General features: G+C 43.7%; 1 protein-coding gene across 2 annotated transcripts; it reads left to right on the top strand.

Annotated features, from left to right (window-relative positions):
* Window positions 1-2: 2 nt before the first annotated feature.
* Window positions 3-11,645, top strand: slc38a7 (solute carrier family 38 member 7). 2 transcript variants are annotated; one of them, XM_053634150.1, is made up of 13 exons: window positions 3-136; window positions 1,144-1,391; window positions 1,474-1,856; window positions 1,994-2,047; window positions 2,149-2,293; window positions 2,408-2,552; window positions 2,675-2,773; window positions 2,875-2,932; window positions 3,091-3,205; window positions 3,300-3,447; window positions 3,856-4,055; window positions 9,301-9,352; window positions 9,548-11,645. In XM_053634150.1, exons 3-13 carry the CDS (start codon window positions 1,644-1,646, stop codon window positions 9,651-9,653), a joined length of 1,335 nt encoding a protein of 444 aa, XP_053490125.1. In that variant the 5' UTR covers window positions 3-136; window positions 1,144-1,391; window positions 1,474-1,643; the 3' UTR covers window positions 9,654-11,645. The 2 variants fall into 2 exon arrangements, with proteins under 2 accessions (XP_053490125.1, XP_053490126.1); XM_053634151.1 differs by having other exon boundaries at window positions 56-121.
* The last annotated feature ends 392 nt before the right edge of the window (window positions 11,646-12,037 follow it).

The following is a 12,037-nucleotide window of genomic DNA, read 5'->3' as shown; positions in this document are numbered from 1 at the left end:
GCTGTAAGTCATATGATGTTGCACGTGACGCCGGCGCTGGGTGTTTAGCCGCACGCTCGTACCTGGTGTGTTGTATTGGGGAGCGGAAGGTGGGACAGCTCTCTGCTGAGGCGTTATACCGGTGAGAGTGAGACAGGTGAGCGGTTTGTCCAAGCGAGCAGTGCTTTTGTTTGTTGTGTTTACATTTCCGTGTAGCTGTGACGTGTTCTTGTAATAAATTCCCTGTTTAAACAGTACAGGCTGGAGTGCTGGAATGATTCCTTCCATCAAACCCAAACCGAACCTCTGGGTTTAAATCTCTTCCCGTGACACCGGTGTTGATAGTTATTTGTGGTTTTATCTCGCACTGTTTGAGATATGAGATGACCTCACATGTCAGGGTGTTTGTTATTGATTAGCCTCAGTGTTGGAGTCAGTCACGTGCTTTATCTATGTATGAAAGAAGATAATCCAGTTCCTCTTGCTCAAAAACAGGAAAAACCTTAAGGATCTAGTGGAAAGCCTTCCCGGAAGAATGGGGCTTGGTATCACGCCAAAGTTGGATTAACTATCTGTCATGTGATGTGACGTGATGAGTGTCCACATACTTTTGGCCATGTAGCGTGCTAAGAGAAGATTTAGGATTTATGGCGACTTCATACTTAATGTCGTGCTCTTTTTATTTTCGAGGTGTATGGGAATCTCACACTGTCCCTTCAGACTCTACATCCATTAAGACAGAACGGCAGTGTGAGGGAATGAGGGCGAGAGGGATTCAGGGACTGTGTGAGGGATTCATCCTGTGTGAGGGATTCATCCTGTGTGAGGGATTCGTCCTGTGTGAGGGATTCGTCCTGGGCTTTAAACTCGCAACCTTCCAGTCAAAATCTCTCAAAAAAAAACCCACACCATCATCATAACTGTCTCTAATTCATTAGTGTCCAGTCCGTTACTTAGCAGGGCTACGGCTCTGGAGGTGGTTGTTTTTGTTGTTGTTGTTTGTCCTCTGTTGTCAAAAAGGACACAGCAGAGAAAAAGAAACTGTTTGAGCAGCGATTTAAATATATATATATATATGTGTGTGTGTGTGTGTATATATATATAAAATATATTTTAAGTTAGAGATGTGTTCTTCTTCTCCCCCCCCTTCCCTCTTCCCTCCAGACTGTTCCTTTTAAAGATACGAGGAGAGCGCCGCAGAGCCGCATGCACGTCCGGGCGTCTTTCACTTCCTTTATCTTTATGATGAGAACAGCGCCTTTTCTTCTATGCTGAAGTCCACACGGAGCTGAAGAAGTGAAAAAAGAAAGAAAGAAAAGCCGCCGGGTAAAAGTCACATGATCGATCCTGTGATTCAGGTTCGGTAACACGGGGGATGCTTCTTACGACGCGCGTCCGGGAAGTTATATAACGTACGGCATACGTTCTTCTAGATCTCGTTTATTACAGTAGAACAAAATCTTTTGCTAATTATTTTCTTGTTGTCTTTCGCAGGACTCTGCAGACTGTGACGGTGCCGTGTGTGTGTCTGTGTGAGCGCCGTCCATCTGAGGGTGGACCTGCATGGCATTGTTTTGCCCCTGTTTTAATACAGCTCCAATAACACCACTTTGAAGCACTGGAGCCTTGACCTCTGACCCTGTGTGTGTGCGTATGTGTGAGACATGGCCGTGAACTCCGAGCCAAGCGATTGGGGATACTGTGAAAACGATGAAGAGAAAGCACCACTGATCGCAGCGCCGCAGACTCGGGGCAAGACCTCGCCGTTCGGTGCGGTGTTTATCGTGGTGAATGCCGCGCTGGGGGCGGGGCTTCTCAACTTTCCTGCTGCGTTCTACATGGCTGGAGGAGTGCTAGCTGGAGTAGTGCTGCAGATGGTGAGACACATAGATAGATAAATATATAGATAAATAGATGGTTAGAGAAGGCCACACCTCCTTCAGTGAGATTGACCCAATAATTGTAATAATTGAGTTTAATATCAATCAGAATAATCTTTTTTTTTGTACTGCAGTGTTTATTGATCTTCATCATCACTGGCTTGGTGATCCTAGCTTATTGTTCTCAGGTGAGCATTCAAGCGGGGCCTCTAAAAGGTCGGTTTTATCTCCGTAGCAGTGTTGCGATGTGTCTCCTGTAGTGAAAGTCTCGACGCTTCTCGTTCTTTAGGTGAGCAATGAGAGCACGTATCAGGAAGTGGTCCGTGCCGTGTGCGGGAAGGTTCTGGGTACCATCTGCGAGATCGCCATTGCTGTCTACACCTTCGGCACGTGCATAGCTTTCCTCATCATTATTGGCGACCAGCTGGACAAGCGTGAGTCCACGTGGTTTTTTTTTTTTTTTTTTTTTTTTTACTGCTGCGTTTTTTGTACCATGAAGTTGTTCCGTTGGCTGATGAACATCGGGCGGGTCTCGACTGTGTGTTCAGTGATCAATGCGATGGCTCACGAGTCGGACAGCGCTGTCAGCTCTCCCTGGTACATGGACCGCAGGTTCACCATCACTGTCACCTCTGTGCTCATCATCCTCCCCCTGTCCATCCCCAAAGAGATCGGCTTCCAGAAATACGCCAGGTACACGAGTTCATATCGACTGGGAGAACTGTGACGCGGGGCGTCTTTTTTTTGTGTGTGTGTGTGTGTGTGTGTGTGTGTAAAGCTGTCCCCTTTTGTTGTTTTGACCGTCTGACCTTTAGCACCTTCAGTGTGATCGGCACCTGGTATGTGACCGTCATAATCATCATCAAATACATCTGGCCTGATCAAGAAATTTCACCTGGGCTCATTCCTACCAGGTTTGTGCTTTGTTTCCTGCAGTTGTTCAGCAGCTTGGTCCAACTGTCCACAACTTATGTTTATGTTTATGACGTGTATCGATGTTTTTCGCCCCCTAAAGTCCTGCATCCTGGACTGCCGTGTTCAATGCCATGCCGACTATCTGCTTTGGATTCCAGGTGTGTTTATGTGTGTGTTTAAACTGGTAATTGAACACAAAGCCTATGTCTGTAATATTCTCTCTGTAAGGATATGGAGATGGAGATATGGGAACAGTGCATAGTACGTGTCGAAGTGTTTGGAGTATAATTAAGGTCTCTCTCTCTCTCTCTCTCAGTGTCATGTGAGCAGTGTTCCGGTGTTTAACAGTATGAAGAATGCGACGCTTCGACCATGGGGGGGTGTGGTAACACTTGGCATGATCATCTGCCTGTTCGTCTACACAGGAACAGGTGGGTGTTTAAATATATAAGCGTACGTGTACCTGTACGTCAAGACATCGCATCAGCTCTCTCTCTCTCTCTCTCTCCCTCTGTCCATCTGCAGGCGTGTGCGGCTTCCTGACGTTCGGTTCGACGGTGAGTCAGGACGTGCTGATGTCCTATCCATCCAAAGATATTGCCGTGGCCATTGCCAGAGCCTTCATCATCATCAGCGTGGTCACTTCATATCCCATACTGCACTTCTGCGGGAGGTAACGGGGGCACGGGCTGAATGGATGGGAGGGAGCAAACGGATAACGGAGACGAACCGTGAAAGACGGATCTCTATAAGATAAATATACAAATATAGTCAGGGACAAAACCGCAAACGGACGGCTTAACGGAGGGAGGAAAGGACAGACGGTAGACTGGCAAAGGGAAAGGGTGAGAGTGATGGACTAACGGATAGAGGCGGAGACTGACACAGTGGCGGACTGACGGAACGAAGGAATGGACAAACAAAGCAAGATAATGACATGACAGTGAATGGATAGAGGAAGAGAACAGTGGACAATTTTGTAGATGGAAGGAATAACCAGATGGTATTATGTGTACCTCTGTCTGTATATAACAGTACTAAGTGTACTCTCCAAATGTGTGTGTGTGTGTGTGTATTTCAGAGCCGTGTTAGAGGGTTTGTGGCTGCGTTTTAACGGCACAGACGTGGACACAGACGTGGTGAGAGAGCGAAGAAGGCGTGTGCTGTACACACTTGTCTGGTTCTGTCTCACACTAGTCCTCGCTCTCACCATCCCCGATATCGGGCGTGTCATCTCGCTCATCGGTGGCCTGGCAGCCTGCTTCATCTTCGTCTTCCCAGGTATGACTTAATATCTTCCTTTTTTTATATATATATGTGAATGTGTGTGTGTATGTATATTATAAATAAACTCCTTACATGTTTTGTATGTAGGCTGATTGGTGTGTCTAAAGTGTCCGTAGTGTATGAATGGGTGTGTGAGTGTGTGTGTGATTGTGCCCTGCGATGGTTTGGCACCCTGTCCAGGGTGTACCCCGCCTTGTGCCCCATGCTCCCTGGGATAGGCTCCAGGTTTCCCCACGACCCTGAAGAAGGAGTAAGCGGTAGAAGATGGATGGATGGATGTTTTGTATGTCTTTTTAATTTACATGGTGTACATATAATACAGTATATTGGTGATTTATTACCTACGTTTTATATATATATATATATATATATATATATATATATATATATATATATAATATATATATGCAAGCTCGGATACCCCAAACATCATCACGTCTCGACTTCTGGCACCAAAGAAGTCTTGACTATGTGATGACTAGTGAGAGCAACAGCCAATCAGAAGACAGAGAGAGAATTGTTGTTATCAGACACTAAGCAAATGTTCCTCTCACTTCCCTTTTTAACACCAGAGTTATTCTTACTGGTCCAAATACTTAGCGGTCCAAAATAGGAACTACAACAAGCACTACTAGAGACCCATTGGGACAAGACTCATGCTGCCCCATGCTTGGGCAAGGAACAGTGGAGAGATGGTTAACGATGGGGTTGCCAAGGTTACCATTTGCACAAACGTGCAGGCAGTGTGTGTATGATGTCCAGAAACATTTCTGTATCTCGTATCGAGCACCACAGCGACCTTATTTACGTGTATGTGTACGTGCAGCAGACGGATCCAAATATGGATCCAGAAATGGAATGAATGCATAAAGATGTTAACAGCCTCAAGAGAGAGAAACAGTGCAGAAAGGGAAATGGGGAGACATGGGGAGAGCAAGAATATAAAATAAGCCATGAGCTGAGCGAGCGAGAGAAAACGAGCGAGAGAGCACACTGCCACCTGATGGAGAATGCAGGATGATCAGTGTAAATTGTCATTATTTTGTTTAAAGATCTTTTTTTTTTTCATTTAGCACAGCCCTCCAGACGCTAATTAAGATTACATGTCTCCCAGAAGACAAAATACCAACGATTTACACCGATCATCTTGTTCAGAAGTTTACACCCCCCTGGCTCTTTATGTGTCGTGTCACCTTCTTGAGCATCAGTGAATATTCGCACCTTGTGTAATAGTCGTGTACAAGTCCCTCAGTCATCCTCGGTGTGAAAAGATGGATCTCAACATCATACAGCCGCTGTTGGAAAGGGCTCAAATATGCAGAGTATTCTGGAAAAGTAAAGAATGTGCAGGACCTGGAGGATTTTTCTGAAGAACAGCAGGCAGTTTAACTGCTCAGGACGAACAAGGGACTCATGAACAACTCTCACAAAATATAAACAGAGTCATGGATCATCCAGGTAACAACATACAGTAATACGAATCAAGCGTGTATAAACTTTTGAATGGGGTCATTTTTATAAATTCAGCTATTATCTTGTCTTGTGGACTATATGTAAACATCTGTTATGTGAAATATCGCATTCAGGACAGAACTAAATAAAAAAACAACAGAGGATTTTTACTATACGTCTTATTTAGTCAACAGTATTAAGATTGATCAGATTCTGCAAGGGGTGTGCAAACTTAAGGGCACAACTGTATATGACCGTGATGTCTCCTCTATAGATCTCATCCCAGATGCTGAACTGGCCCTGCAGTACTTTCTGTCTCTTTTTAGCTCCTTAGCAGATAAACATGCCGTATTTAAGAGCAGTAGGATTGGGAACAACTCGGCAAAGTTCTGGAAAGTGGTTGGATCACTTAAAGGCATTACTTCATCTACCGTCCCTCAACAGATTATGCTGGACTCTAAAGTGAATGATGCAAAAAAAAAAAAGGAGATTTGTAATGCTTTTAATGATCATTTGATCAATTCAGTAGCGTGGATGAGACACTAGAGGCTCAAGAAAATGTCCGAATCACTATTACGAAGGAAGAGGGGGTCTTCTATCCACGAAAAGTTCATCACAGACTACTTCTGGATAAATTTCCACCTCTGGACTTCAATGAAACAGCCTTTAAACCTTTTCAGGACTACCTCTCTGACAGTGCGGTGACGTTTTTAAGATTAGAAAATGGTGTGCCTCAGGGTTCTGTTTTAGGCCCAATGTTGTGTACATTGTATATCAATGATATCTGTGCCTCAGAAGACTGCAAAGTACATTTCTATGCAGATGATGCTATTCTCTTTACGCATATGCGCATATCTGTAGCGCAAGCGATGTCAAATCCCTGAAGAATCTCCGATTTAATTCTAAATGAGTCAGAAACTAAAGGTATGCTATTTACAAGGTCCAGAAAGTGTGATCGTTATGCTTACAGTATTTGTTCCCTGAATGGGACCCAAATTGAGCGTGTTATAACTTACAGATATCTGGGCATTTGGCTCGATGGTAGTTTATCATTTAAAACACATGTGCTTGAGCTCATAAAGAAAAGGAGTAAACTGGGCACACTGTTACAGGACTAGGTCATGCTTTTCTTTAGAAAACAGTGACAGTTGTTCAGTCAGCTATAATGTCAGAATTCATGAATCTGAACTCGGGGCATTGCTGTAAAAGAGCTTTATGCTCAGTCAGTTTTTCCCCTCAATAAACAATATCACTATGTATCCAAGAAAACGGATGCCATGCCACAGCAGTTAGCCTCGGTGTCCACAAACGGAGCAGCATGAGGAAGCAACATTCACCTTGGAGAAATCAGAGTGATTCGTGACACTGTCGTTTGGGCCGACTCCCATAACCGCTCCAGTATAGGTGGGTAATGTGGCAGAACCATGGTTAGATCATACTGAAGCTTCAAAGCATGCTGGAAGCTGTGGTTCTCAAGTGGAATAACCTCCGTTCTGGTCTCAAGACAAAGATGATTGTGGAAATCTGAACATGGAGCCAGTCACATTGACAGACAAGGCTGGCACCAAGCCATATCCCATCAGCAAAACTTCACCCAAAAGCGTGACGGTTGGAATAATTGTCCCAGTCTTCAACAGTCGGCTACTGGGTCGCACCATTCAGACTAACGAGCACTATTGATGGTGCACGTTCCAACCATTCTCAACCCAAGAATGGTCTGCATTATGTGGTTTACCGAGACCGGCATGCTAAACAGTTTCTGCCCTACTAGCTGATGAAGTGCAGCTGTATCTCACATTCGCTGTGGATTAAGATAATACACCTGGACCAGATTACCAGCCTGACAATCTACTACGTGGCACTCCGCCATCACCTCGGAAAGGCAGCAGAAATGTCTTCATGATCTATGAAGACGATTTTATGATGGCTTCTGAAATGGAAGAACACCACAAGAAGTATGTGCTTGCTGACTATACTGCATTTCCTTGCAGAGGAAAGGTCACAAGGCTTGACAAAGCACACCTGTGTGAGAAGGAAGTGAAATTACAGATGACTGTCAAGAGAACAAAAACTGGCCCTGAGGTGAAACCTCCTACAGTAGTTCATGAACCAAGTTTGATCCAGGCCTGGATAGACTCGTACACCAAAATCACCCAGCCCAGTCCCCAAGGGTGAAAGGGACTCCAATGAAAAGGTTCAGCTGAAGGACACTATTCCTGGGTACACTGGACACAACAGACCCTTCAGCCTCAATGGCTACGTAACTGACTCTGTGGCGTGGATTCGTCAACAGATCTGTGGCATAATATTGGGCGAAATTTGATGAAGGGTCACAATGTTGGGGTCATGTATCAGGGCAATTCAAGCCACCTGCCTGGTTCTGGAGCCAGCATCGGGGCTAGTGCTGGACCAGAAACTCATTCATCAAATCCCTGCATGCATTGTAAACCCTGGTTACAATGAACCAAGTGTGTTCCTGCTGGACTCGCTGGACAGTGGTACTGGAAAAGCCTGACATCATTGAATCGGTGAGCCAACCCAGCCACGTTGCTGCCAGAGCCTTTAAAAACTGATGAAGAACACAACTGCATTGAAATGGTTCAGATGGAAGAAGAGCAATGGCAGCCAGCAAACACTGCTCCCCAATCCCAGTGCTGAATAACCGACAAGAAGCAGGCTAAGCGTCATGACGACAGCACATGAAGAGCTTACGTTTGAAAGCATCAGCTCAACAAGCAGAACTGAAAGCCCTCATCGAAGCATGCAGCTTAGCCAAAGGACAAACAAGCCAACAATTTTTCTCCAGATATGCATTTGGAGGGACCCGTGACGCTCGATGTAAAAACAAGGGATTTCCGAGCGCACTAGCAGACGAGGACGCGAACTAGCCACATAAGGACGGGCTAACACAGAGGCTATTATTCAAGTGGAAATGCAAGGAGGATGAGGAGAAAATACAACGTGAATGCAATCTGGAGTTCATTACTAGCTTTAGTGGCTGACCGTGCCATGACTCACACTCACACAGAGCTTGTTATCCACTGTGATGTTCCAGTCTGACTACGCCAGTAGTTTCACTACAGATTTGTAATATTTATTTGTAACTTTTCCCAACACACTATCTCGGTGTGAATATTTAACTAGCGATTATTTGTTAATCAGTTGCGGAAAAAGATACGCCCGTGAAGGAAATCTGATGTGATGTGATGTGATGTGATATGTAAGCTAACCTTGATCCTTTAGAAGTCGTTATACACAAACAGCACTAGGGGGAAAGTAAGCGTACGGCTCTGAGTACATCATTGGTGCAGCCCATGGCATTGCACAAGCTGTAGGCCAGTGGTCACCAACCCTGTTCTTGGAGATCTACCTTCCTGTAGGTTTCATCTCCAACCAACATCTAACACACCTGTTTTAGCTGATCAGGAACTTCTTAAGGCAACAATGAGATGGTCAGTTAGAGCTTCAGGAAGGTAGAGCTCCAGGAATAGGGTTTGTTGGTCAATCACTGCTGCTTGACTTAAGCGTTAGATGCGAGTGTGTCCACTAGGGGGCAGTGTTGCACGGATTTCAACAGAATTTCCAGACTAGGAAATTCCCTCCACTGTATCTCTGTGTGTGTGTGTGTGTGTGTGTGTGTGTGTGTGTGTGTGTATATATATATATATATATATATATATATATATATATATATATATATATATATATATATATATATATTAGTTGAGCATAAAATTTTTATATTGAAATATATATTTAAAATGTGTGTTTGCGCTCTTGTCTGTAGGTTTGTGTTTGATCGAGGCCAAGATCTCCGAGCACGATGCCAGATCATCCAGGTAAATCACTCTACTCTGATAATCATTTTCGAAAGCACGACTCCTTGTGGTTTAAAGTCCGATCACCTTTGCGCACTCTGATTTCGGTGCAGATTTAAGTATTGGCACACTTCATTCACAATCGTTTTTTTTTTTTCGTGAGTTGTGTGTGAGCATCAATAGTGTGTGTTCTCTGTGTCTGAAATTCCTCCGCAGCTGGCATGCACTGGTGCTTTATGGAATCCTCATGGTCACGGTCGGCATGTTCATCTTCGGCCAGACGACCACCAATGCCATCTACAGAGACGTCATGAACCACTGAGACTGAACTGTGACTGACTCGCACATAACGAAGGAGTTGCACCACTTACACGGTGACCTCGGCTTTAAACCTGCGAAACGTTGCACAAACGGACAAAACTGTACGATCGGTTAACGAGCGTATTACTCTGTTCAGCATGCGGCATGAAACCTCCTGTTCTAGCTGTGGGGAAAATCGGGTAACGTCCACTGTCCACCACACACTACACAATCACACTGGTTTATTAGTTCAAGTTTGACGCGAACGTGCAATCATAATCGGTTTCCATTTCTTTATTAAACTTTAAATCCACCTCCTTCTAGTATTTTGTCGTTATTTGCGGAAAGTTGCTAAAAACGAAACGTACCTGAACCGCAAAACGTGCTTAGCGTCTGAAGCGGTCTACAAGGATAATGTAGCTAACAAGTACTGAAAAGTCATAGCCACGGATTGAGCACTGAACAAACTTTCGTCCTCTGTAGAAACGGACCGCAGGAGGTCACGGAGATAAACTCTCCGATCGAAGCCGAATCCTCGTAGCTCCAATGTACAAAAAAAAAAATTAATAATTCTAACCTGAGTAAGTCAATTTCTCTAGCACTTTATTCCTCTTAATAATGTTCCTTTGATTTGCATGACCAATACGCGACTGCACCGGAAAACCAAAAAAATAAATGTACTGATGTTTAGAGAAGCTGTGCAATTCCCCCCCCCCCCATTACAAATCTATGATTCTTGCCGGGGTTGTGAGGGTCGTAAGGGCGGAGAGGGTGGAGAAGGTCACGAGGATGGAGAGGGTGGTGGTCTTCCAGGTGTCATGCTGTATCACATGCTGTATTGCACGTTGGGTACGTGTTGTAAATGAAAAACGAGCTCATAACGAGGATGATCAGTAACAGCTGAATCGCCATGAACGTTGGTATTAATTTGGCATTAGGAGAAGTAATGATATGATGATAACGGGACACAGCAATACTGCACAGCTTCTCTGAACTCTGGATTTCGAACTGTATTTCACAGTTTGGGTGTTTAGTACTGTTTTAACAAAGTTTCGTCGTTTTGTCCACACGTGCTGAGAGGTTATAGGGTTATAGGTGCATCACACTAGTCGACACTACCAACGCAGCAGACAGAGGACGAGTCGGGTTCAACCTTCTCGTTGTTGATTTTGTTCTGGTTAATTTGGACAAATCTAGACATGATTTAGTATTTATTTATTTTTTTCACATGATGATACCGTACAGTGTGAGGAGGGGAAGAAGGTGTAGGCTGTTCTCATATCAGCACTCGTCTCATCATGGACACTTTTTTATTTGTTCATTTGAACTCGATAAAGGGAATGAAGTGTCTGATGGAAGGAATCGATTGTGTATTGTCTCAGGATAAAGACAGACGACGTGTAGCCACAGACCGTGGTTTAAAAACACAGCGCGACTTTCTGTAATATACAGTCCCCTCCAAAACTATTGGAACGGCAAGGCCGATTCATTTGTTTGTGCCCTCGTCGTCTTTCTTTTTCAGCACATTCCAGTGTGTTGTATTGCCCAGTGCGATGCTTCTGATTTGTTTTTCCCTCTTTCCTCAGCCTGAAAATGGCTCGCTTTTCTCCCACAGACAGCTCTCTGGTCTTCATGTTGATTTATCCTTTTTAACAACAATCACAGTCTTTACAGGTGAAACTGAAGGCGAAAACCAAGAGATGATGTTCAGAGCTATTTATTGTTTTAAAAATAAAATACCTGGGTAACAAGAAACCTGTCAGTCAAATTGGTTGGTCTGGTACAAAATGCGATATGTCGTTTAACACTTCTACATATAAATACCGGTGCATAAAAGCTGAAATTCTGAACTCCATTCTGTCCGTTCCAATAGTTTTGGTGGGGACTGTATAAAAATTCACCCTTTTCTTTGTGTGTGTGGGGAAAACTTCTTGGAAAATCTGAATATAAAGCATTTTTTTTCTCGTCTGCTGAAGTTTAAGATAAATCATGAAGTAAATACCTGTATTGCTTACAGTGTGTGGTGTATTATTATTATTATTATTATTGTTATTGTTATTGTAATGTCATAATTGTATCATTTTTAGTTTGCTAACTGCTTTAGGACTAAACTACTAAACACAGAACAACTAAAATCTTCCCCACAACATGATGGTACCACGAAGTGTTGGTTCTCTACCCCCTTTACTTTGCTCCAAAAACTTTTCTTTTCTTTTTTTTTTTTTCCCCTCCCCCCCATATTTTCTGGGTCTCCCTTTCATAATATTTGGAAAATACTAAAGTTTTTCTGTGCTTCAAAGTCACTACGGAGAACTTTGGGTCGTTTTTTTTTTTTTTTTTTTTTTTTTTTTTAAAGCAAAGATAATTACACTATCAAAAGCCTAACGTAAATAAGTTGTTAAAAAG

Source organism: Ictalurus furcatus, chromosome 10, assembly GCF_023375685.1.
Source record: "Ictalurus furcatus strain D&B chromosome 10, Billie_1.0, whole genome shotgun sequence".
NCBI classification, from domain to species: Eukaryota; Metazoa; Chordata; class Actinopteri; order Siluriformes; family Ictaluridae; genus Ictalurus; species Ictalurus furcatus.
Note: the sequence above shows the minus strand (reverse complement) of the source record. Positions and strands in the feature narration are given on the sequence as shown.